The 24,206-nt window shown below is 38.3% G+C and overlaps 2 protein-coding genes across 2 annotated transcripts; both read left to right on the forward strand.

Annotated features, from left to right (window-relative positions):
• The first annotated feature begins 75 nt into the window (after window positions 1–75).
• On the forward strand, window positions 76–3,794 carry LOC149051162 (fibrinogen-like protein 1). Its single transcript, XM_089193921.1, has 3 exons — window positions 76–402; window positions 3,082–3,202; window positions 3,379–3,794. Exons 1-3 carry the CDS (start codon window positions 76–78, stop codon window positions 3,792–3,794), a joined length of 864 nt encoding a protein of 287 aa, XP_089050047.1.
• Window positions 3,795–7,077: 3,283 nt separating this feature from the next.
• On the forward strand, window positions 7,078–15,163 carry LOC149051163 (microfibril-associated glycoprotein 4-like). The gene is made up of 4 exons (XM_089195135.1): window positions 7,078–7,401; window positions 8,376–8,496; window positions 13,154–13,565; window positions 14,081–15,163. The coding sequence occupies exons 1-4, from the start codon at window positions 7,078–7,080 to the stop codon at window positions 14,307–14,309; spliced, it is 1,086 nt and encodes a 361-aa protein (XP_089051261.1). The 3' UTR covers window positions 14,310–15,163.
• The last annotated feature ends 9,043 nt before the right edge of the window (window positions 15,164–24,206 follow it).

The raw sequence follows: 24,206 nt of genomic DNA on the forward strand, positions 1-24,206 counted from the left end.
GTTGAAAACCGAAAAATTGCGATAAACATCAAATATTGAAAGATGCCGAGGAATCTAACTGAGAGATTCCTAAGTATGTATCTTCTTAAACTGCTTCTAGTGTCTCTAACGATTGCCCTTACATACGGAGACCCTCGAATGATGACACCTGTCTTCCAAGCCGTTAACTTTGCCAGAGAAATAAGAGGTCGATGCCTTAATGGAAGTGTTATTAGAGAAATACAGGTGGATTCAGAGAGTTCTTGTCGACTACATTGCGTCAAAGAAAGCTCATGTGTGTCATACAACTTTGGATCCACAATAAACAACAAGAAGTTTAAATGTCAACTAAGCGACTCCGATCGCTTTGCTAGCTTTAAGAATTTCACCGAAGACAACAAATTTCTCTACCGAGGAGTGAAGGTAAGAAACTTTAGATCTAGTTTTTCTAGAAGGAAATAGGCAAGCATTATATACCCTGTAGAATAAACCTTTTGTTTATGCTGACGTGATGTGTAAACTTTTGAGTGTTTCAAGGTTCTGAACAACTTCGGATTATAGGAAAAAACTCAAATTTCCTCACTTTTAATGAAACAAAGACAGAGTAACCAACTGTGTTATTAAAACCACATATCCTTGATGTTCTTGTCTCAAATTGAAAGATTAGAGTTCGTTCGAATATTCTGAAAAGAATTGGAAAGAGAATGGAAAAAAATAGGACGAAAAATCTTACAAAGTTCTTAACATTTTGTCGATCTCGTAAGATCAAGCTCGATTTATCCTTTTCATTTTTGATAGGAAGTTTCGACTTGATTCTATTAATGTGAGAGATAAACATCTGCAGCATACAAAGAATGTTTTCAATTGTTTGAATTTATGTAAAATATATTCATTTCATGGGAAACAGTCCATGTGCATGCTTTATGAACAAGCTTATTGTGATTAAAAAATATTTCATTGGTGAGGCCATTAAAATTTAAATTTCATTGTATAATCCGTTTGGTATCGTGACTATCGTGACTAATTTTGCTCAAGAAAGAGGTATCTTTAACAACCCTGATGTGACAAATGCACATGATTTTTTTGAACGAAACGTTTTAACTGAAATGTTCTTTGAATTCTCTTTCTTCCTTCACTACCCCACCTCTTTCTAACAAAAAAAATACTTATGGGGGACCTTTTAAACATAAAAAATCGTAATTAATTTAAGAGATCCTTGCAGCTAAGAACACTACTGAACTTGTGGTTGAAAGTAGGACCCGAAAAAATTCAGGTCCGTTCGGGATTTGAACCCATGATCTGTGCGATACCGGTCCAAATAAACCATTCAAGTGATGGATAATGATTTTACATGTATGAAATTTATATATTTACACTGCGGTGAAGAAACGAGTTTAAGAGATCCTCGCAGCTAAGAACACCACTGAACTAGTAGTTGAAAATAGGACCTGAAAAGCTAGCTCAGTTGGTAGAGCGCTGCACCGGTATGGCTGAGGTCATGGGTTCAAATCCCGTACGGACCTGAATTTTTTTCAGGTCCTATTTTGCTCGGAATTCGGAGAGCCCAACCGTGTCCTACGTAGCCCAACGTGATTCGCTATTTAAGTGTAAAAGTATGACGAAGGTTAGAGATTGACAGCTCTGTAAGTGTCACCTTTATAAGTGGTGACTCACACTTTCCTTGAGAGATCGGAGCTAGTCCCCGTTGTAATAACTTGAGTAGTAAGAGTGAATAAAGAAAGGGACAACAAAATAACAAGTGTTAGGAACTAGTTTCTAATAATTTATAGAAAGTTGGGACGGTGACCCTCACTTTCCTCTAGAGATCAGAGCTAGTCCCGGTTGTGACAACTAGTGTAAAAGGAAAGAATAAAAAAAAGGCAACAGAACCAGTGTTATAGTAAATTTTACACTTAACACAAGACCCCCTCCCGCTTAACAAGGACTAAAGGGATTAAATTGAAGTAATAAAAGGTTGGAGGAGTCAATGTGTCACAAATACTGTCGCCGATTGTAGGTTTTTAGTACTGTTAAAGGTTGAAAGACTTGAAATCGACGTGTAAGTTGACAAGGACTTGTTCTGTCTGTGCACTATTCGCCATTACCTCTAACTTGTTAAAATTGCAGTGCAGATTCCATTTTTTAGTCCATGCTGCTAGCTCATCGATATCGAATTGTGGCTCCTGTTTTTCTTTTTCTACGTTTTCCAGTTCCTTTCATATCTTAGTGTCATCAGCGGACACTAATTTGATAATGTTGGAGATGTTTGATGATATTTCATTGACGCATATTAAGAAGAGAATAGGAACAAGGATCGTGCCACGGAGATACCAAATAACACTTGGGTCCAGGAAGAGTAAGTGCCACGCACCACGACACGTTTTGGGCAGCCAGAGAGATTTCTACACCAAGATAGAAGACTGAGGTCTATCTATTCCATGCCATTTTAGCTAAGGCAGCAATTGTTCATGGGGTACGAAATCGAATGCTTTCGGAAGGTCTAAAAATGACATCCGTTGGTCTTGATTTGTGTCTGAGTGCCGGTCAGTCGTTAAAACAAGAAATATATTTAGTTATCTTATTCAACACATTGTCTGCTGTAAGTGCACTGCGGGTGCATTCTATGGCAAGCCAGAAAGTACGCAGCGAAAACATTAAGTTTGCCTGGTTGATTTAACTTTCCTTCAGAAAAAATGATGTGGATATGTAGGTGCTTTTAAACAATTTTAGCCTCGCAGTCTGAAGCTGTTCTTCTGATATTTTCCCCTCTCTTGCGACAGAGAAGTGATCCCCAGTTTCTTTTAAGCCCACCGGTGGGCAGATTTCAGAACAATTCAATGATACTCGATCGTCCTTATCTGAGAAGACTAGAACGTCTCACTGTTTGGAGATATCAGATCAAAGGTAACGCATTGCCCTAAGTTATTTTAAAACCCTGAGAGTTAGTCTGGTCAGGGAACTTAATGTTGGCCTCTCTGGAAGCTTATGATCTGATTCAATCTGAGAATACGAAACACATGCAATTTTAAAAGTCTATCAGTCAATCAGTTCATAGGGTACCTTTATTTTAATATAAGTAATCAGGTGCTTTTGTTTTAACAGAGTGATTGTGAGGTCAGCTCTTTCCTTTGTGCAGAAAACGAAATTTGTTTTCCCAACTATAAAGACAACACTACAGAATGCAAATGTCGTTATGCTTCTGGATATACGGGAAAACCATGCGGTGAGTATCATGTCTAACGCTTTCACTAGTTTGCCACTTAATATTGACTGAAAGCATGTGTGAAGTCTTAAAAAATCCCAATTTCGATCAAGTAAAATGACTCAGTACAGCTCATTCACTCTGGTCAATTAATTGATTTGAGCTCTATTAATTATTTCTTTTTCTTCTAAAAACAGAAGCAAAATGCTGCGCTCAACTACTTAAAGATGGTTTCACTTCCAATGGCGTGTACACCATCAATCCAGATGGCGGTAAGCCAATACCAGTGTTGTGTGACATGACCACAGACGGTGGAGGTTGGACCGTTTTCCAGAGACGTTTGGACGGCTCCGTTGACTTCCATCGTGACTGGAAAGCTTACAAAGAAGGGTTCAGAAGTTTGAGCGGCGAGTTCTGGCTCGGAAACGACAATCTTCATCGTTTGACGAATGCTAATGACGTCATGTTGAGAGTTGACTTGGAGGACTTTGAGGGGAACATCACATACGCCGAGTACAAGACATTTAAGGTGGCAGACGAGGCTGATAAGTACAAACTCACTCTCGGAGAATACAATGGCACAGCGGGAGATTCCTTCATGTATCATAGGTAACATAAATAGTTAAGAAATGCATTGGTGTTGAATGTGTTAGGTTCTCTCTCTTTGTTTTGGGCCGAAGTAATGATCAACCAAAAAGGTTTCAAGAAAAGTCTCATGTACGCTTAACTCTTATATTCTCTCTTGATATTCTTTAAGAGTGAAGTTCCTTCTGAAAATGAAAGGTGTAGGAATTGTAGAGTTCATTGGGCAGAATGCCTATTGCTCTCGCAGTGGCGAAAATATTATAGATCTCTGATATTAGCGGCGAAGCGTAAACAGGAAGACTCTCATTGGTCGAAGATCACGCGCGCTTTTCTTCGTGACGAGAAAACAAAAATAAGTCAGTTGAATGAAAAGCACTCATCGATACCCTGGAGATTAAGAATGCCGATTTGAAAGATAATTTTTTGTTCTACAGTTTTGCGGCTTTCCAAACTGCCTACATGTAGGGAAAGGCCGCAAACTGCCATATGCTTCCTAGAATGATTAGGGAGATTAAACTGACTAGCGACTGGTTTGGATGCGTCCTGGTCATTTCTTTCTACGTCGCGAAGGTGTTCTCGGAATTGGTCACCTAATCGTCTTTCTGTTTCACCAATGTATAACTTTTTGCAATAAGTGCAAGTTATGCAGTTAATGACTTGCCGGAGGTGCACGTTAAGTAATCAGTGATCTTAATGGCTCTCTTGGGTCCCGTCATTTTCTCTATGTTATGAATGAAAGGACAGTTTTTGCATCGTGAGCGAGCACATTTGAAAGTTTCAGGCTGGTCTTTGGTTTCAAATGAACTTTTGACCAAAAAAAGTTGCCCGTGTTTTTGTAACGTTTGAATGAAATTAGTGGAGGTTGCGAAAAGACAGTACCAGTCTCTGAATGGTTTTGGACTAATTGAAACTTTTTTAATAATGATAGATTTAACTGCGGGGTTGTGAGGGTGAAATGTGAGAGTGAATGGAATGCAATCAGTGTTTTCCTTCTCAGCCGTTTTTAATGCTGACTGTCGATCAATTTGTTGGGCACGGTATGAAATTCTCAGGTCGGCCTTCTTAATGACGACCACTCTTTTGAAGAAAGGTTGGAAATTTGGTGTTATGATTATTTGAGTCTTTTAATATCGTGGCGATATTTTGTGATGAAAAATCTAAAGTTGCGAACTGGCCCTCTGTGGGAGTCCATTTAGACTTTCGAATCTGAAGTGTTTCGAAAGTATCTTTGTTCGAGGAATCATCCTCTTTGTCGCAAAAAAATAGCTTTCAATTAAACGCGGCGAAGGAATTTTTTTAAGGTCTTGCTTGACTGAAAATTCGTCGATTTTTTTAAAAATGGGATCAAAATTTAAGCCCTAACTGAGAACTGATTTTTCTGAATCCGAAAGTGGTAATTTTTCTGGAATGCTAATTGCAGTTTTGAGGCTTTCAGGCCATGAGTCGCTAGTATTTTGAGGACCGATAAGTTGGTCGAGTTTTTGGGCCTTAATTTGGTGCAAATGGTTAAAAAGGTTTAGAATTGGCATCCTGAATTTTGGCACAAATAGATTGTACTAAAACAGCTGGACACATTTTGGAAAGTTCAAAGTGGCAATGTAGAATTTTTTTCGTTGAGTTCGTTACGTTTTTGGCACATAGCTCGGATTGTAATTCTCATAATATCGCCTAGCGTGAAAAAGCATTGTGGGTGCCCTGAATTTGGTGACGACATTGATTAGAATGAGAAGAAGATGCGTGAAAATTGGAGCGAAAACCCTTAGGAGCAACTTTGGAATGAAGGTAACGGCTAATGAAATGGATGTGGCTACAATAAGAATGGCTAAATGGAATGCTAGATCTTTACTAATAGGAGGAAAAGGAACAAGGTAACTTACGATTTCCTGGCGTAGCTCCTTGATAAGTTTCTATAGGTAGTTGTCCCACCCAACTTATTTTCAGCTATTTAGACGAAATTATAATACCTATGGTCAAAACTTTATCATCTTACATTAAGGACAGCCAACGCGCACTTGAAAATTTGTGTAGTTACTTAGTTTTGTATATACATAATAGATAGATATATGTAGGAAATTGTAAGTCCAGACGTTTTGTTTCTGGACGTGCTTCTTTTGATAAAGATCTTTACTTGTATCTCCATCAAACTTTACAGAATTTTTGGCCGTCATATCAATGGTAGCGGTAATTATTAAAAGACTGACTTATGTAAAACTTGATTGCAATAAATGACGTGAAATGAAGTTCGGACTGTCATTTTCGTGTCATTTACTCTTAATTGTACCATCTACTTACCTCTGATTCAATTGAATCGAATTGATGTAATGTCTGAGACATTTCATTGTTCATAACCGGTGTGGGTCGTTTTCAAAGTCTTCCCACCTCTTATGGAGACCTATCTTAAGACGTCATTTTGATGTGCCAAAGGTTTTATCTGGGGTTCCTGTTTGTTCGGTTTCCCGCTCTTTAGATCACATGACACTCGTGACTCTATGTGCATCGACTGTGTCACTTTGAACCGTTTGTAGTATGCAAACACCGTTAGGGCCTTTATTTATTTGAATTATACTAAATTCTGTTCAAAAAACCCATACTTTCTCATGTGGTGCCTTTTCTAGCCTTTGTTTGTATGTTGTCGACTCACCTTTAATACTTGTCTACTTCTCTTCTGATACTGATTCCTATCATCACTTCCAAAATTAATTATTAACCGGGCGAAACGTTTTGTAAAAGACTGCTATTTGAATAAAGTTTTTATTTAAAATTTATTAACTTCACCTGCGTGCGTGTGCGTGTGTGTGGTCTCACAAAGTTCCAATATTCCCTTTAGATATTTTTTTATATATTACCACGAAATTCGTTCTTACGATTTGAATTCATTCCCCCAAAATATCAAAACACAATATTTTGATTCCTCGACAGTTCATTGTACCAAAGGATATAAGATAAAATGTTGTTTATAAGCTTTCGCTATGCGACCTTTCGGGCGACTTTAAAGTTACAATTCTGATTTTGGTAAATTGTTTCGTTGCCCTTATCGTATTTCAACAGAGGCATCTTACGAAATTCTTTAAAACTAAAATATTGATTGAAAATCATCCTTAAACAGCTAATAATATAGTTGTTCAAAAACATGAATAAATTTTTAAAAATGTTATTGTTTGATTTAAATATTGCCCTATCATGCCGGTTAAAGCATTTAAATCAATCAACATGATGTCTTTCTACTTTCACTGAGGTTCTGTGTTAATAATTAATGAAAAAGAGCTAAAACCCAAAAGATCACCATAATTGGCAACATTTCTTGAGAAAACATGTACCCAACACTCCTTCTAACTTCCTTGGTAATTACTTTAGCAAACGGAGAAAGTAGATTGACAACATCCAACTACAAAGCTATTAACTTCGCCAGAGAAATAAGAGGACGACGGCTTCACGGAAGGGTTATCAAGGAAATTGAAGTGGATTCTGAGAGTTCTTGTCGACTGCTTTGCGTGGAGGAAAGTTCATGCCTGTCATACAACTTTGGACCCGTTGAAAACAAGAAGATGTTTAAATGTCAACTAAGCGACTCCGATCGCTTTGCTAGCCTCAACAATTTTACCGATGACAACACATTTCTCTACCGAGGAGTGAAGGTAAGAAACTTTAGATATAATTTTTCCAGAATGCAGCGGGCAAGCATTATATTGCCTATATGATAAACTTTGTATAAGTGTATGCTGACAATAAATGTCAACTGAGCGACTCTGGTCGGTTTACTGGACTGAGCAATTCCACTGAAGACCCCCAAGTTCTTTACAGAGGCATAAAGGTGGGTAATTTACCTCAATTTTCGACTCTTTTACTTAATTCCAAGTGGTATTATGTATGATTGAAGGAACTATGCAGATGTTTATATATTGTATTTGGTAATGGTAAAGAAGTACAATTTTAAAATTACTGTAGAACCTTTGTTATCATCCTCTGATTTTGAAAGGGTAAGATTTAAACTTTAACTTCTCATTGGGCCTGTAAACTTGATGGCTCAGAAATGAGAAGTAATCCAGTATATTTTTATCTTGAAGCACCTGTTTCGATTTGAAAGTGAATGTGTTCATTCGTTATTGGCTAAGAACAGAAAACGTTACGCTACGCCTTTGAGGGACATTTTAAAGTAGTAATGAGTACTGATGACTGACGTATTTTATCTTCCTAATATACTGTTTTCAAAAAATGCCATCAATGAAAAACTATATTTAAATTGAAATGCTTGCTTCTCTTGTTATAGATAATACCTGTAAGATAAATTTCTAGTAGTCTTAGTTATGTTGACACGCATACCATGGAACTTTTTCAGAACAATTCGGTTACACTTGGTCGCCTTTAATCATCCGAGACTACTAGAACGTCTAATCATTCGGAGATTTCATAGCAAAGGCAGCACATTTCCCTCAGTTATTTAAAAACCTTGAGAGTTAGTCCGGCCAGTTAACTTAGCGTTGGCCGTTCTGGAAGCTTATGATTCCATCTGAGAAAATAAAACAGGTGTAATTTTAAAAGTCTATCAATCAATCAATTCTCAGGATACCTTTATTTTGATAAAAGTAATCAGGTGCTTTTGTTTTAACAGAGCCATTGTGAGGTCAGCTCTTTCCTTTGTACAGAAAACGAGATCTGTGTTCCCAACTATATCGACAACACTGCAGAATGCAAATGTCGCTATGCTTCTGGATATACGGGAAAACCATACGGTGAGTATCATGTCTAACGCTTTCACTAGTTTGCCACTTTATATTGACTGAGTGCTTAAGAGAGTGTCTCTGTAAGAGCGGTCCGGTCGATTTTGCTTGAGACACGGATTTCGCTCGTTTCTCGTGTGTTGTAAGACATTCATGTACCTATACTAAAACCACAATCAGTTTGATCGGATCTCTTTATTTTTCAGAGTTTTACGGAAATTAAATTTCACTCGAGCGAAGGCTTGTTGTGACACTTTTCAAGACTTTAATTTCATACAACTTTAGAGGACAATTTACAAAAAACTACGGAACTCAGCAAAAAAAAAATACCACAGCCATGTATATTAACTCTATCTTATCTATCGAGGCGACTTTCGTAAACATCACGTGTCAATCAAGGAAACAGGAAGGCTTGAATGACACCTTATCGGTTCGCCTAAGTCAAACACGCCAAAACCGATCAAATTCGAGGTAAATTTTTGAAAAAGTGAGGCGTTCTTAACTGATCCAACTAACATAGCTAGGAAGTAGGTGCCATAGAAAAGATAACTACAGAAAAAAACTTTGCGGCCCGACCTTTACGAGAACTTTATAACTCCGTGAACTTACCTAATTTTCGGCAATCTCCAAGTTTGGCCGCCATTTTGAGGGATTTGTCAACATGAACCGATACAAATCAAGCAGGTTAATCTGAAACCGTCAGAAATATATAAGAAAGCAATTCAAATGAACTTTACTTTCAATTCAAGCGGCAAAATTTGAAATTGTTTGTTAAACTTACCATCCCCATGCGACCATTTATTCCAACAATACAAACACTACAACTTTCTGAATTCCCCTCGTCGATTCCACCGCAAGAAATAACCTGTGCCACCTAAGCTTCGACTCGAATGTGAAGTACGAATCAAATAACATAACTGCTTCATCTTCGCGGCAATACCACGCCGGTATTTTGATTTTCCGATCGACGAGAACGGCGATCAAGAATCGATCGGTTTGTTTACCTCGTAAACGTGACCGCTGACCAGCTGCTGAGTGAAAACAGTACGGTTCAGTGGCGAGGAGCGGGGTGAGGGGTGGATGCGGGCAGATTATCAGAAGGTTTTTGGGAACATTCGATAAACATTAGGATTCTCAGTCTTAATGCGAAGGCATACTTCATGTTGCAGACAACTTTTGTTTTACTTAGTATTCTTTTTTATTTCAAATACACTTCGTTCCAAATAGGACTAGCATCAGTTCATAGATTTAAAAACAAATCTTTACCACGTAAATAAAGGTGTTTAGATAATCGAGATAACCATTGAACCTCTTGTATCGCACCGGAAATAACGCGTCTTGTCTTTGCCCAACTCTGAGAGCGTGGAGCGGCGAAGACGCGAGATACGAGTCTCGCGTCTCGCGGATTCACCATGCTCACAGGATACGCGTGACCTCACTATCTTTAAGAAAAATAAGAGACTACTCGAAGTCTGTATTCCGTTCAACCATTTTATGAGTGACGCGAGTCTTTCAATTGAAGGAGAAAGTCACAAACCCATTATTTACCTCACGAGCGTAACCACTGACCACTCACGAATTACAGTAGGCTTCTCCTTTGACGCGGAAATTGAAATCGTATCGAATATACAAAGTTATAATGAGTTCCTTTAGATCTCCCTAACTTGTATCGCGTTGGAAACAATTACAAGTACAGGAAGAAGTCGTTCACAAGTGAGACGTTCATTATGTCTCAGGACTGCTTTTTGAATAGCAAAGATGGAAAAAACTTTGGTTCATCGTGTGGCTTAAGTGGTTTGGTACAACTGTCTGAATGCAATGACGAAGTAAAACATCATTTGATAAGCTGCCACCTGTCTAAAGAGGTTTTTAAGTGAAAATGAGCTAATCTTGGCAAGGATTGGCATATTTCACCTCGCTCAGGAGGATAAACAAAAAAATGTGGATTTGCTATAGGCATCGCTACACTCTGGGGAAGTTTTGGAGAAGTGCAAAGGTAACACGTCAGTATCCTGATCATGATGGTGTCAGGAAGCGTATCCAAGGCAGAGATGTAATTACCTTGCATATGTCTCAGGACGTTCAAAAGCTGTTTGGAGTTATTATTCCAGTTGAATCAGGTGGTCTTTAGTAACATTTTCTGTTATCTATTTTTGTCACGTGACATATCTGCTCGAAAAGAGAAGAAATTCTTTATTAGATGAAGGGTACTTAAGTACACATCACGTTGAAAAAAAATAGATCTATGTGTAAGTGCTTTTCATCACAGATGGAAATATGTACAAAGCTGCTCGGTTGATAATCAATAATGTTTTTGTAGAAGATCAAATCACCTGACAACGCAATCTACTTACTCGTGCGTACGGCTCACAATTATTTGCGGTCAGTTTTCCTCAGTTTGTATGATTCTCATTAACCGATATGATTAAATTTGCAGACTAAAACACCCCTTATTTGATTAAGAATAATAAAAGTAAACAGTGCATGTCGGTTTTTAATTCCTGATGGATGCTACTGGGCTTTACTTTAACTGAGAAATTTGCAATCGCTTACCTCAGCTCACTGTGTCCCATGCCGTAAGAAGCACAAGAAAAAAGTTGATGATAGTGAGTCTTGGCTGAGACAAGAAGAATCAGAGAAGAATCTACGGTCCCCAGAAACGCCACTTTTAAACACGAGACAACTAAGGTAAATTGAATGAATTGTTATATGTTTTATTTAAAACTATCGTTCAGATTATAAGATACGCGAAAAACTCTCCCCACCGATTTTTTCCTACATTCTGTTAATCAAAAGTTTCAATAATTATAAAGGCTTTCTTGTTGATCGTCTTAATAGTAACAGTTTCCAGGATCCAAGGGGAGCAAAAGAGAGAACAATTTTCTGTGTAGCTAGGTGAGGCGACATGCCGGCTTTATACTTCTTCCGGCGTGATAACGATAATGATGACAACAATGGGCAAAAAAAACCGTCCGCTAATGATGGCGATTATCATAGTTATTAACAATTCTCAGTTATAGTCCTGAAAAAAATCTCAAGGGGTCCTTTGAACAATCCTCTTAATCTCACCAGAAGTCAAAGTTGCCTAGACTCATTCTAAGGTTCGTGCGATTTTACGACGAATTTTCAATTCCGGTGTGTTGAACGCGCGACTTTTGATAGAAAAAACCTGCACTCGCCATAACTTAAAAGAACGTGTCAGCGAAACGAATCAAATCTCTATCACTTTACATACATTCTTAGGAACAGAAAAAATTACTTAGAGCAAACATTCTAAGTATAGTGTTCATTCCGTGCAATGGGGCATAAATAAAAGGTTCTGGTGGAAAAGACATTTTATTTTATACCACTGACGACAAGCAAAAAGGTTATATGGATGCCCCGGTTAAAAATATATTGATAACTCTATTAATTAATACCAGTTCTAATTTAAAGGAGAAAGTTATGAGAATAAAATAAAAATTGTCTGTACCTCGAAGCATGCCTTCACTGTTTAGACTGATAGTCCTAAAGCTTTTTGAGCATGCATTCGAATATCCTATGACGATAAGCCCGCCAACCACTCCACCCCGCGCTATGCTGTTTTCACTTAGCGGCTGGTCAGCGGTTACGTTTACGAGGTAAACAAACCGATCTATTCCTGATCACCGTTCTTGTCGATCGGAAAATCAAAATACCAGCGTGATATTGCCCCGAAGATGAAGCAGTTATGTTACTTAATTCGTACTTCATATTCGAGTCGAAGCTTGGGTGGCACAGGTTATTTCTTGCGGTGGAATCGACGAGGGGAATTCGAACACTAGTTGTAGTGTTTGAATTGTTGAAAGAAATGGTCGCATGAGGATTGTAAGTTTAACGAACAATTTCAAATTTTGTCGCTTGAATTGAAAGTAAAGTTCATTTGAATTGCTTTCGTATGTATTTCTGACGGTTTTAGATTTGCCTGCTTGATTTGTATCGGTTACGCTTCATGTTGACAAGTCCCTCAAAATGGCGGCCAAACTTGGAGATTGCCGAAAATTAGGTAAGTTCACGGAGTTATAAAGTTCTCGTAAAGGTCGGGCCGCAAAGTTTTTTCTGTAGTTATCTTTTCTATGGCACCTACTTCCTAGCTATGTTAGTTGGATCAGTTAAGAACGCCTCACTTTTTCAAAAATTTACCTTGAATTTGATCGGTTTTGGCGTGTTTGATTTAGGCGAACCGATAAGGTGTCATTCAAGTCTTCCTGTTTCCTTGATTGACACGTGATGTTTACGAAAGTCGCCTCGATAGATAAGATAGAGTTAATATACATGGCTGTGGTATTTGTTTTTTGCTGAGTTCCGTAGTTTTTTGTAAATTGTCCTCTAAAGTTGTATGAAATTAAAGTCTTGAAAAGTGTCACAACAAGCCTTCGCTCGAGTGAAATTTAATTTCCGTAAAACTCTGAAAAATAAAGAGATCCGATCAAACTGATTGTGGTTTTAGTATAGGTACATGAATGTCTTACAACACACGAGAAACGAGCGAAATCTGTGTCTCAAGCAAAATCGACCGGACCGCTCTTACAGAGACACTCTCTTAAGTATCCCCATTTAGATCACGTAAAATAACTCAGTACAGCTTATCCACTCTAGTCAATTGATGAATTTGAGCTTTATTAATTATTTCTTTTTGTTACAAAACCAGAAGCAAAAAGCTGCGCCCAACTACTAAAAGATGGTTTCACTTCCAATGGCGTGTACACCATCAATCCAGATGGCGGTAAGCCAATACCAGTGTTATGTGACATGACCACGGACGGTGGAGGTTGGACCGTTTTCCAGAGACGTTTGGACGGCTCTGTTGACTTCTATCGTGACTGGAAAGCTTACAAAGAGGGGTTCGGAAGTTTGAGCGGCGAGTTCTGGCTCGGAAACGACAATCTTCATCGTTTGACGGATGCTAATGAAGTCATGTTGAGAGTTGACTTGGAGGACTTTGAGGGGAACATCACATACGCCGAGTACAAGACATTTAAGGTGGCAGACGAGGCTGATAAGTACAGACTCACTCTCGGAGAATACAATGGCACAGCGGGAGATTCCTTCATGTTTCATAGGTATCGTAAATATTCAAGAAATGCATTGGTGTTGAATGTGTTGCGTTTTCTCTTTGTTTTGGGCCGAATCAATGATCAACCAAAAACGTTTTCTTAACTCAGTCTTATCTTCTCTCTTGATATTCTTCAAGTTAAAAGTGAAGTCGCCTCTGAGACTGAAAGTCTTAGGGATCGTGGAGGCATTGGGCAGAATGCCTATTGTTCTCGCGACATTTACTTGCAGTGGCGAAAATATTATAGATCTGATGCGTTTTTTTTGGAAATGAGAACACAATTTAAGCACTTACTGAGAACTGATTGTTCTGAGACAGAAAGTGGTAAATTTTCTGGAATGCTAATTACAGTTTTGAGGCTTTCAGGCGATGAGTCGCTAGTATTTTGAGGACTGCTAGGTCGGTCGAGCTTTTGGGACTTAATTTGGTGCAAATGAGTTCTAAGTTTTATGAGTGTATGTCTTTCCTCAATGGCTAAACAGAAATGAAACAAGGCAACATAAATTTTATTTCTTATTCCAGCCATATGCAGTTTTCCACGAAAGATCAAGATAGTGATCTAAATCCTAAAAGCTGTGCCCAACGCTACAAAGGGGCCTGGTGGTACAAAAGCTGCCATGCGTCCAATCTAAACGGATTGTATTTGAATGGCCAACATGCCTCTTATTCTGATGGAGTCAACTGGAACGCGTTTAGAGGCTTTTACTACTCACTAAAACGCACTGAGATGAAAGTAAAAACCAAGGGATAAGATGGTTTCTATCTTGGGGTAACAAAACATGATTCCAAGTATGACGACATCAAATAACTTTTTTTAATAGCTTCAATAGGATCAATCCAGACCGACTTATAGCAATAGCAAAGCATATCGTTAGAAGCAGCCATAATATGCTCATTTCTCGTCAATAATTCCTGTAGTTAATATGAGTTTTTTATAGTGAACCTGGCCCCGGTTGTTCGAAGGGTGGATAATATTATCCACTGGATAAATCTCTTTCCGGTGGATACCGCAATACGTTTTAGCGATTTATCCGTTGGATTGCGTTATCCGCCCTGTGAATAACTAAGCCTGGTCTATTCGTGGTTTAACTCAAGTGTTTGTCCATGTCGCCATTATTAGATTAACCTTTAGTTTGCTCGTATTTTTATATTTGCAAATGCTCATTTCCTTGGTTGGGCGCTGATGTGGGTTTGAGTGTGTCGTTGGCAAGTTTCCCTTATGTGCTTCTTGTTACTTTCACTTATATTTCGTATTCGTATTTCCATGACGAGCTTTGCTGACCAAAAGAATTTATGCAAATGAGGCTGAGGCGGATCTGAGATCCGCCTGGCAATTATTAACTGTAAGAGAAGAACTGACTTCGCGCCCACAGAACGACCGAGGTGTTGCGGATGAATTTTCAGTAATTACTTTTTTGGCACTTTTCGGCGTCCAAATTGCATGGCGAGAGTAACCCAAAACCTTAAAGCAGACCCTTCTTGTCACAATACGAATGTTTTCCAGATAGGGACACGCGTTAATGTCAGCTTCACTCGCGTGATTGCATTTTTCAAGGTTAAACCCTCGCGTGGATCTAACAACTCAAGTTTACTTTAAAGCGCACAATGTAAGCCGAAGTAATTTTATAATTTAACTCCATGATCGAAATTTTGTTTACAAAGGATAATAATGGATCGACATCGACCTAGAGCGTCAGCTTCACTCGCGGGGAGTCAACCATTTTCTCTTGCCCCTTGCGCAACATAGAATGCAAATTTGCTGACCCACTCTATTGATACACACAACTCGACAATCGTTAAGAGTTGAAAAAGATGAAGTTTTTTACCAAAACCATGTATTTCCGATTTTTAAACGCTAACAAGAACGTAGTAATGGTATGTCCACTCCGGAAAATAATACCGCAAACAACAGCAAGCCCTAACCGCGATGAGAACACTCATGGATCACACAGCGCGACAGAACTCATTTTGTTTGTTTATTTGAGTTTTTTCCGATAATATTGGCCTGTAAAGAAATATATAATGGACTTTTTTTGTACCCTCCGCCGGCACCATATAATTGGCTAAATGCTAAGGAAGTAATATACTTTAAAGAGATCATTAAAGGAGTAAAATCTTAAAAAAAAATTTTCCTGCTGGGGTTTCCTGGCGCGCCACTGCGAACACAGCGAACCTCATGTATAAGGCTACGAGAAAATAAACAAAGACAAGTAGAAAAAGTTCTTTACTCACAAATCTCTTTTACAATCTATGACCGATTTTACATCTCGTGTCTGAAGCAAGAGTTGGAAATGTAAATGCAATTTAATACGTTACGAGAAGAGGTATTTTACTCGTTGGTAATTTTATTCCTAAATTCGTTATTTATTTGTAATTTTGGAATTATCGTGACAGAACAGATAATCGCTCTTTGCGTCACAAACCAATAAATCTGTAGATCACGAACAAAACATGCTGGGTACAATAACTGTTACTTGATAGTCATGTCACGCACTACAACCAGGCTATCCTCAAATGCCATGACACACTACGGCTTAGCTAAGCCGTTCTTGTCGCTGAGTCATTCTACAATTATGAAATTTGCCATTCACGCCATGAATGCGTAGTTATCTCCAAAGAGAAAATTGTGCAAAAGAGTCCTTAATTTACGTAGCACTCCTAACGCGCAAGCCGCGCGGATCCTCGCGCCTGTTTACATTTTAATTGTTAACTTCAATTAATTTCACGCTCGAAGCCAAACACCTCGCTTTCACTTGCTAATTGAGCCCTCTCGCTTTACTTTGACAAGCCTATGGATCATTTTACGCATCCCTGGTGAGAATTTTACCCTTTCTGCATCTAAACAATTGGTCGAAGATTCTGAAATGTCTTCCAACACATCATTTCCTGTCGTTTTATCATGACCGAACAACCTGCATTTAAATCCGCCCAGAGATCTCTTCATAGTGCTTTCTTATGTTGATCATCATTTTGCATTACTGGCTGCCGAAATAACTAAGCTGCATAAATAAGATCTGATTAGTGAGAACAACATAAACGGATCCCAAGAAAAATAACTCAGTAAGTGGTTCGGCACTAACTTGTTTTCTAAATTTTGTTAAAGAAGGTGATGTAACTGGAGGCAACGAACGTTTACGAGAACATTAGAGTCATAGCCTGCGAGCAGCACACCCCAGTTATTAGGGAAGGAAGCGCCTTTCTCCATCCGCGGGAAGATTTGAGACGAGTCGGGAGAGATTTGGTAAGGGTCTGGAACCAATAGTTAGTGCGAGACCCTCTCGCTGACTCGCATTGCTCAAGGGGTCATACTGTCCCGCGGGCGAAGAATGCTCTTATAAAGAGGACCTGATCACAGGCTGTTAGAGTCAAAACACTAAAGTTAAATCAAAGTTATCTTAAGGTCCGTGTCTCTCTTTCCGTAAAAACCTAAAAATAAAACTCACTTAATACAGGCTCAAAAAATACAATAAAAACACTAAAACTAAGAACATACAATTGCAATTACCAAAACATCTTATTGTGAGCTGCGAACGCCGGCTGTAGGAACACTTTTGATTTCACACAATGACTCTGCAATAACAAGTTTTATTTACTTGATTGTTTTTTTTTTTTTTTTTTTCTATCTATCTATATTTTTTCTCTATCCATTGAAATTAACAGCGCTGATGTGACAAATGTACATATTTTTTTAAAGAAACCTTTTAACTGAAATGTTTTTTGAATTCTTCCTCATCCTTCACTACCCCAACTCTTTCTGTAAAAAAATACTTATGGGGGAACTTCGAAAAAAATAGAATGAAATAAAGAAAAGTTTGTTCAGAGTATCAAGACCTGCCTTCTAAACTATATCTTCCGATAAGTAGTTCAATCCCTGACAGTACGTGAGAATTATAAGTTGTTGTGGTAATCTTTTTAGAGGGTGATATTTAAGTGGCGATCTCTGTAAGAGCGGTCCAGGGCATTTCGCCTCGGAACAAAGTTTTCCCTCAAACTTTGCCCAATAATCTATCTTTGGTAGCAAGTAAATAAAACCACATTAGTTTCTGGAAATACGTTATGATAAAATTTTTTGACCCCTTGCGACATCGAAAACTTCAAAAGTTGAATAGCTCGGTCCTCGTATCACACCGCATGCAACAAAAAATCTTTTTTTTTTAAACTGTGTGGTATATCAGGTGTATAAAAAGCATTTCAATTTTGATATTCGTTTTTTCAGAGGTTCGTCATAATTTATTTAAAACGGTCGGAGTTTGCTCATTGAACTAATTTGCATGATCGGCTGCAACGCTAGCAAAATTGCTAAAAGTTTGAAGTCACCACAGTGGGGAAAATTAATAAGTGCACGATGTTTTTATATTTTTCTACAGCCAAACAACTTATTAGAAGAAGTCAAGCGGAGTTTTCAATTGTCTGGTCTGTACTTGAGTAATATCAACCGAGAAAGAAAGAGTACTTTTGACCAATTTCAGAAAGCTGTCTAACGAGTGTTTAAAAGTAAATTATTACGAACCCTGAATAAACGAATATCAAAATTGATAATTTAAAAAATAATTTTTTATACACCTGACATATCACACAGTTTAATAACACAAATGATTTTTTGCTGCATGCGGTGTGATACGAGGACCAGGCTATTTAACTTCCGAAATTTTCGATGTCGCAAGAGGTCAAAAAAGGTCTTTAAGCAGCTTTGACTTTTGAGAGCTCTAAAAATTTTATTTTAACGTACTTCCAGAAACTAATGTGGTTTTATTTACTTGCTACCAAAGATAGATTATTGGGCAAAGTTTGAGGGAAAACTTTGTTCCGATGCGAAATGCCCTGGACCGCTCTTACAGAGGTCGCTACTTTAAATAAACCAAATCTTTCAATTATCTCTATTCTACTTTAGTTCTGTACATGTGTTTACAAAAATTTCAAAATAAAAGAATAATTTACCAGTGAACTCGTTGGCAAGTAAAGAAAAAAATCAATGCCGCCTGTTCCCTGTTAACCGAACTGTTTACATAGAAACTTCGAAGTAATTCTTTGAATCAAACACGACATGACCTAAACTAATGATTTATTAATAAGGAACAAACGGAGGTTGGCCCTAGAACTTCCAACCACAAAAAAAGAAATATTTTAAACTAAGAATATCTACGGACGATCTATTTATTTATACATAATAAAATAGTCAGTAAAACTTGTTGAGAGATAAGGTTAAAGAGACGCTTGAGTCTGTTCTTCAACTTTTTAAACCTCCTGGCTTCAGTCGTAGTTCTCGGCCGACTGTTCTACTCGCGTACCTTACGGACGGCGAAAAAAATAAAAGAAAGCGTTTCTCTTTGCTAAGTCACTGAATTAAAGATTCTTTCTACTAAATACTATCTCCCAAGAGGGAGAGGATAAAACCATGTCCTCGTTGGATGGCGATTCCAGAGCGGGGCTGCACATTTTATCACAGGACGCACAAGATAATTATATAACGCCAAGAAAGCCTTGGGATTCGAAGAGCCTAACATTCAGGAAATTAAAGCTAATACTTTTTTCGGCTTTAATGATTCCAGTATCAATATGTTCGCTTCATGACAGGTCCGAGGCAATCACAACGCCAACAATCCGCGTCAAAATTAGTTGACACATTATTTGCGTATAGAATAACACACCTGTTTCTACCACACCTATATCATTAACAAGACCCCCCCCCCCCTCCTCCTTAACAAAGGCAAAAGAAATTAAATTGAAGTAATAAGGGGTTAGAGGTGTAAATGTGTCAACAATACTGTCGTCCATTGTAGGTCTTTAGTGCTGCTAACGGTTGTAAGACTTGAAATCGGTACGTAAGTTGGCAAGGATTTGTTCTGTCGCTGTGTACTATTCGTTAGTACCTCTTACTCGTCATTTCTTAGTCCATGCTGCTAGCTCATCGATATCGAATTGTGGCTCCTGTTTGTCTCTTATTACTTTTTCCAGTTCCCTTTATATCTTAATCAGAGGACACTAAGTTAATAATGGTGAAGATGTTTGATGACATGTCACTGACGCATATTAAGAAGAAAATAAGAAAAAGGATCGTGCCTCAGGGAATACCAGATAACACTCGGGTGTTGTCGATATGTAGGTGCTTTTAACCAATTTGAGCCTCGTGGTCTTAAGGTTTTCCACTGTTACTATTTTGCCCCTCATGCAACAGAGAAGTGATCCCCAATTTCTTTTAAGCCCACTGATGAGCAGAGTTCGGAACAATCCAGTAATACTCGATCGTCCTTATCTGAGAAGACTTGAGAACATCTAACCATTTGGAGATATCAAAAGTAGCATATTGCGCTCAGTTATTTTAAAACCCTGAGAGTTCGCCGCTGTGGTATCTTATGATCTAATTCAATCTGAGAATATGAAAACTGTGGACTTTTAAAGGTCTATTCATTAATCAATTTATAGGAAACCTCTATCATAATAAAAGTAATTAGGCGTTTTTGGTGTTTACAGAGTGATTGTGAGGTCAGCTCTTGCCTTTGTGCAGAAAACGAGATCTGTGTTTCCTATAAAGAGATATAAAGATATAAACTATAAAGACAACACCGCAGAATGCAAATGTCGTTATGCTTCTGGATATACTGGAGAACCATGCGGTGAGTATCATGTCTAAGGCTTTCACTAGTTTGCCACTTTATATTTACGGAGTGCGTGCGTGATATCTTAAGTATTCCCATTTAGATCAAATAAAATGACTCAGTACAGCTTATCCACTCTAGTCAATTGATGAATTTGAGCTTTATTAATTATTTCTTTTCTTACAAAATCAGAAGCAAAAAGCTGCACCCGACTACTTAAAGATGGTTTCACTTCCAATGGCGTGTACACCATCAATCCAGATGGCGGTAAACCAATACCAGTGTTATGTGACATGACCACAGACGGTGGAGGTTGGACCGTTTTCCAGAGACGTTTGGACGGCTCTGTTGACTTCTTTCGTGACTGGAAACCTTACAAAGAGGGGTTCGGAAGTCTGAGCGGCGAGTTCTGGCTCGGAAACGACAATCTTCATCGTTTGACGAATGCTAATGACGTCATGTTGAGAGTTGACTTGGAGGACTTTGAGGGGAATATCACATACGCCGAGTACAAGACATTTAAGGTGGCAGACGAGGCTGATAAGTACAGACTCACTCTCGGAGAATACAGTGGCATTCCTTCATGTATCATACGTATCGTAAATAGTCAAGAAATACATTGATATTGAATGTGTTGCGTTCTCTCTTTGTTTTGGGCCGAATCAATGATCAACCAAAAACGCTTTCTTAACTCAGTCTCATCTTCTTTCTTGATATTCTTCAAGTAAAAAGTGAATTTGCCTCTGAGACCAACAGTCACAGGAATCGTGGGCAGAATGCCTATTGTTCTCGCGACATTTACTTGCAGTGGCGAAAATATTATAGATCTGATACGGTTTTTTTGGAAATGAGAACAAAAATTAAGCGCTTACTGAGAACTGATTGTTCTGAATCAGAAATTGGTAAATTTCCTGGAATGCTAATTGCAGTTTTGAGACTTTCAGGCGATGAGTCGCTAGTATTTTGAGGACCGATAAGTTGGTCGAGTTTATGGGGCTTAATTTGATACAAATGGTTAAAAAGTTTAGAGCTGGCATCCTGAATTTTGGCACAAATATATTGTACTAAAACAGCTAGACACATTTTGGAAAGTTTAGAGCACCAATTTAGAATTTGTGCGTTTGTTTGGCACATAGCTCTAATTGTGATTCTCATAATATAACCTGGCGTGAAAAAACATTGGGGGCGCACTGAATTTGGTGACGACATTGATTAGAATGAGAAAAAGAAGATGCATGGAAATTGGAGCGAAAACCCTTAGGAATAACTTTGGAATGAAGGCAACGGCCAATGAAATGGCTGCAATAAGAACGGCTAAACGGAATGCTTGATCTTTACTAATAGGTGGAAAAGGAACAAGGTAACTTACGATTTCCTGGCGAAGTTCCTTCGTAAGTTTCTATAGGTAGTTGTCCCACTCAACTTCTTTTCAGCTATTTAGACAAAATTATAGCACCTATGGCCAAAATTTTACTATCTTACATTAAGGACAACCAACACGCACTTGAAATTTTTCGTGACTTTAATTTCCTTGGCCAAAACAAACTTATCTTCACTGAGGATATCATTATATTCTATCCTATTGTGCCCTATCCTAAACTACTGTATTCTATTCTATCCTATTTTATTCTACTCTACGATATTATATTAAAAATCTACATTTTTATCTCGGTCTCCCTCGCGTCTCGGGATTCCTTCTTTAAAGCAATTTGTCAAAATAGTTCCCTTAAGCAGAATTGGTTTTCTAAGTTTTAAGTGAAAATTTCATTCCTTATTAGCTAAAGAGAAATAAGAGAAGGCAACATGAGTTTTATTCTTATTTCAGCCATATGCAGTTTTCCGCAAAAGATCAAGATAGTGATCAATTTAAAACAAGCTGTGCCCAACGCAACAGAGGGGCCTGGTGATACAGCAGCTGCCACAAGTCCAATCTAAACGAAATGTATTTCAATGGCTAACATGCCTCTTATTCTGATGGAGTCAACTGGCAAACTTTCAGAGGCTATCACTACTCACTAAAACGCACTGAGATGAAAGTAAAAGCCAAGGAATAAGATGGTTTCTATCGCGGGGTAACAAAACATAATTCTAAGTATGACGACATCATAAAAACTTTTTTTTTATAGCTTCAAAAGGATCAATCCAGACCGACTTATAGCAATAGCAAAGCATATCGTTAGAAGCAGCCGTAATATGCTTATTTCTCGTCAATAATTTCCGTATTTAGTATGAGGTTTTTATGGTGAACCTGGCCCTGGTTGTTCGATGGGTGGAGAACATTGTTCACTGGATAAATCTCTATCCGGTAGATAGCGCAAAACGTTTCAGCGATTTATCCGTTGGATAGCGTTATCCGCCCTGTGAATGAGTAAGCCTGGTCTATTTGTGGCTTATCCCCAGGGATTGTCCATGTCACCATTATTAGATTAACCTTTAGTCTGTTCGTATTATTATGTTTGCAAACGCTCATTTCCTTGGTCGGGCGCTGATGTGGGTTTGAGTGTCGCGTTAGCAAGTTTCCCTTATGTGCTTCTAGTTACTTTCACTTATATTTCGTATTCGTTTTTCTCCGGTGACTTTTATCCGTGAATTTATTTATTTCGTTTATTCATTTAGTGTTTGTCGCCGAATTAGAGTTTTAAAGAAAGCATCAAGTTGTGGTTAGGCATAAACTCGTGCTTAAGTCTTAAGGAAAAAAAACCTTAAATTTGCAAGTTTTTATATAGAGAGACAACGAAGATGGGCAGGGAGCAGATATCAAATTCAAATTTAGTTGAGTCCTCAGCGACAACTCGGGGAGGGGACGGTCTAGCGACTCCACACCTCCACCACTGCTAAACTAGAAGTATTAATTAAGAGTTCATATTTCATTAAACATCATTAAACATGTCTTAAATTATTTGAGCTCCAGTTTAGACTCTGTTTTCCAAATCAATGTGTTGTAACCCCCCCAATCAAAAATTCCTCGATCCGTTTGGTCACTTTTAAGCCCACAGGACGTTTGTTTACCATTGGAGCGGGGATCAGCTCTGCCGCCCTCCTCCCCAGCCCTCCCCTGACAATGTAGTCTTGATTTTGCTTTAATCTCGTTTATTTTTTTCATTTACTGACGAAAGCTGTATGTCTACTTTCTTCATACAAAATTATTGTATAACCAATGTTTTATAAACTTGAAATATGAACTTCAAAGTTGAAACCTAAATTTAGCATCTGTAAATCGAGATAATTCTAAGATGAAATCTGGTATGACTGAAAACAGATATGATGTGAAAATGATCCTAAAGTCTTTTACCCTTTTCGCATCTTAACAAAGTGGCCAAAGAGATTGAAATGTCCTCCAACACATCATTTCTTGTCGTTTTATCATGTCCTAATAACCTGGATTTAAATCCATCCGGAGATCTACCCATAATACTTCTTTTGTTAATTATCATTTTGCATTACTGGCTGTCGAAATAATTCAGTTGCATAAATAAGACCCAATTACTGAGACCAACATAAACGGATCCCGAGAAAAACGGTTAGCACTAACTTATTTTCTAAACGTTTGTTGAGGAAGTCGATGTTACTGGAGGCGACGAAACGTTTACGAGAACATTAGAGTCACAGCCTGCGAGCAGCACGCCCCAGTCATCAGCGCTGCAGGAAGCGCGTTTCTCCGCCCACGGGAAGATTTGATTCGAGTCGGGAGAGGTTTGCCAGAGGTCTGGAACCAATGGTTGGTGCAAGACCCTCTCGCCGACTCGCGTTGCTCAAGGGCTCACACTTTCCCGCGGGAAGAAACGTACGTGCTGATTGGAGGCTCCTAGTTAAAACAGTAAAATTATATCAAAGTTGTCTTAGGGTACGTGTCTAAATTTCTGTAAAAACTTGACTCTAAAATTCAAATATACAATTGCAACTACCAAAACATCTTATCGGAAGCTGCCAACGCCAGTTATAGGAACGCTTTTGATTTTACACAGCGACTCTACAATAACGCGGAGTCCTGTTTACTTGATTGATTTTAATTTCTATCCATTGAAATTTCAACAAGTTCAAGATTAATTATT

This window comes from Pocillopora damicornis, chromosome 2 (assembly GCF_964200805.1).
Source record: "Pocillopora damicornis chromosome 2, jaPocDami1.2, whole genome shotgun sequence".
Classification (NCBI taxonomy): Eukaryota; Metazoa; Cnidaria; class Anthozoa; order Scleractinia; family Pocilloporidae; genus Pocillopora; species Pocillopora damicornis.

Bases quoted from the DNA above. Each gene is read 5' to 3' on its own strand.
- LOC149051162 (XM_089193921.1), top strand. From the start codon at position 76: ATGTATCTTCTTAAACTGCTTCTAGTGTCTCTAACGATTGCCCTTACA. The intron at 403-3,081 runs GTAAGAAACTTT...TTGTTTTAACAG, and splicing joins TTCTCTACCGAGGAGTGAAG to AGTGATTGTGAGGTCAGCTC. The intron at 3,203-3,378 runs GTGAGTATCATG...TTCTAAAAACAG, and splicing joins ATATACGGGAAAACCATGCG to AAGCAAAATGCTGCGCTCAA.
- LOC149051163 (XM_089195135.1), top strand. From the start codon at position 7,078: ATGTACCCAACACTCCTTCTAACTTCCTTGGTAATTACTTTAGCAAAC. The intron at 7,402-8,375 runs GTAAGAAACTTT...TTGTTTTAACAG, and splicing joins TTCTCTACCGAGGAGTGAAG to AGCCATTGTGAGGTCAGCTC. The intron at 13,566-14,080 runs GTATCGTAAATA...TTCTTATTCCAG, and splicing joins GATTCCTTCATGTTTCATAG to CCATATGCAGTTTTCCACGA.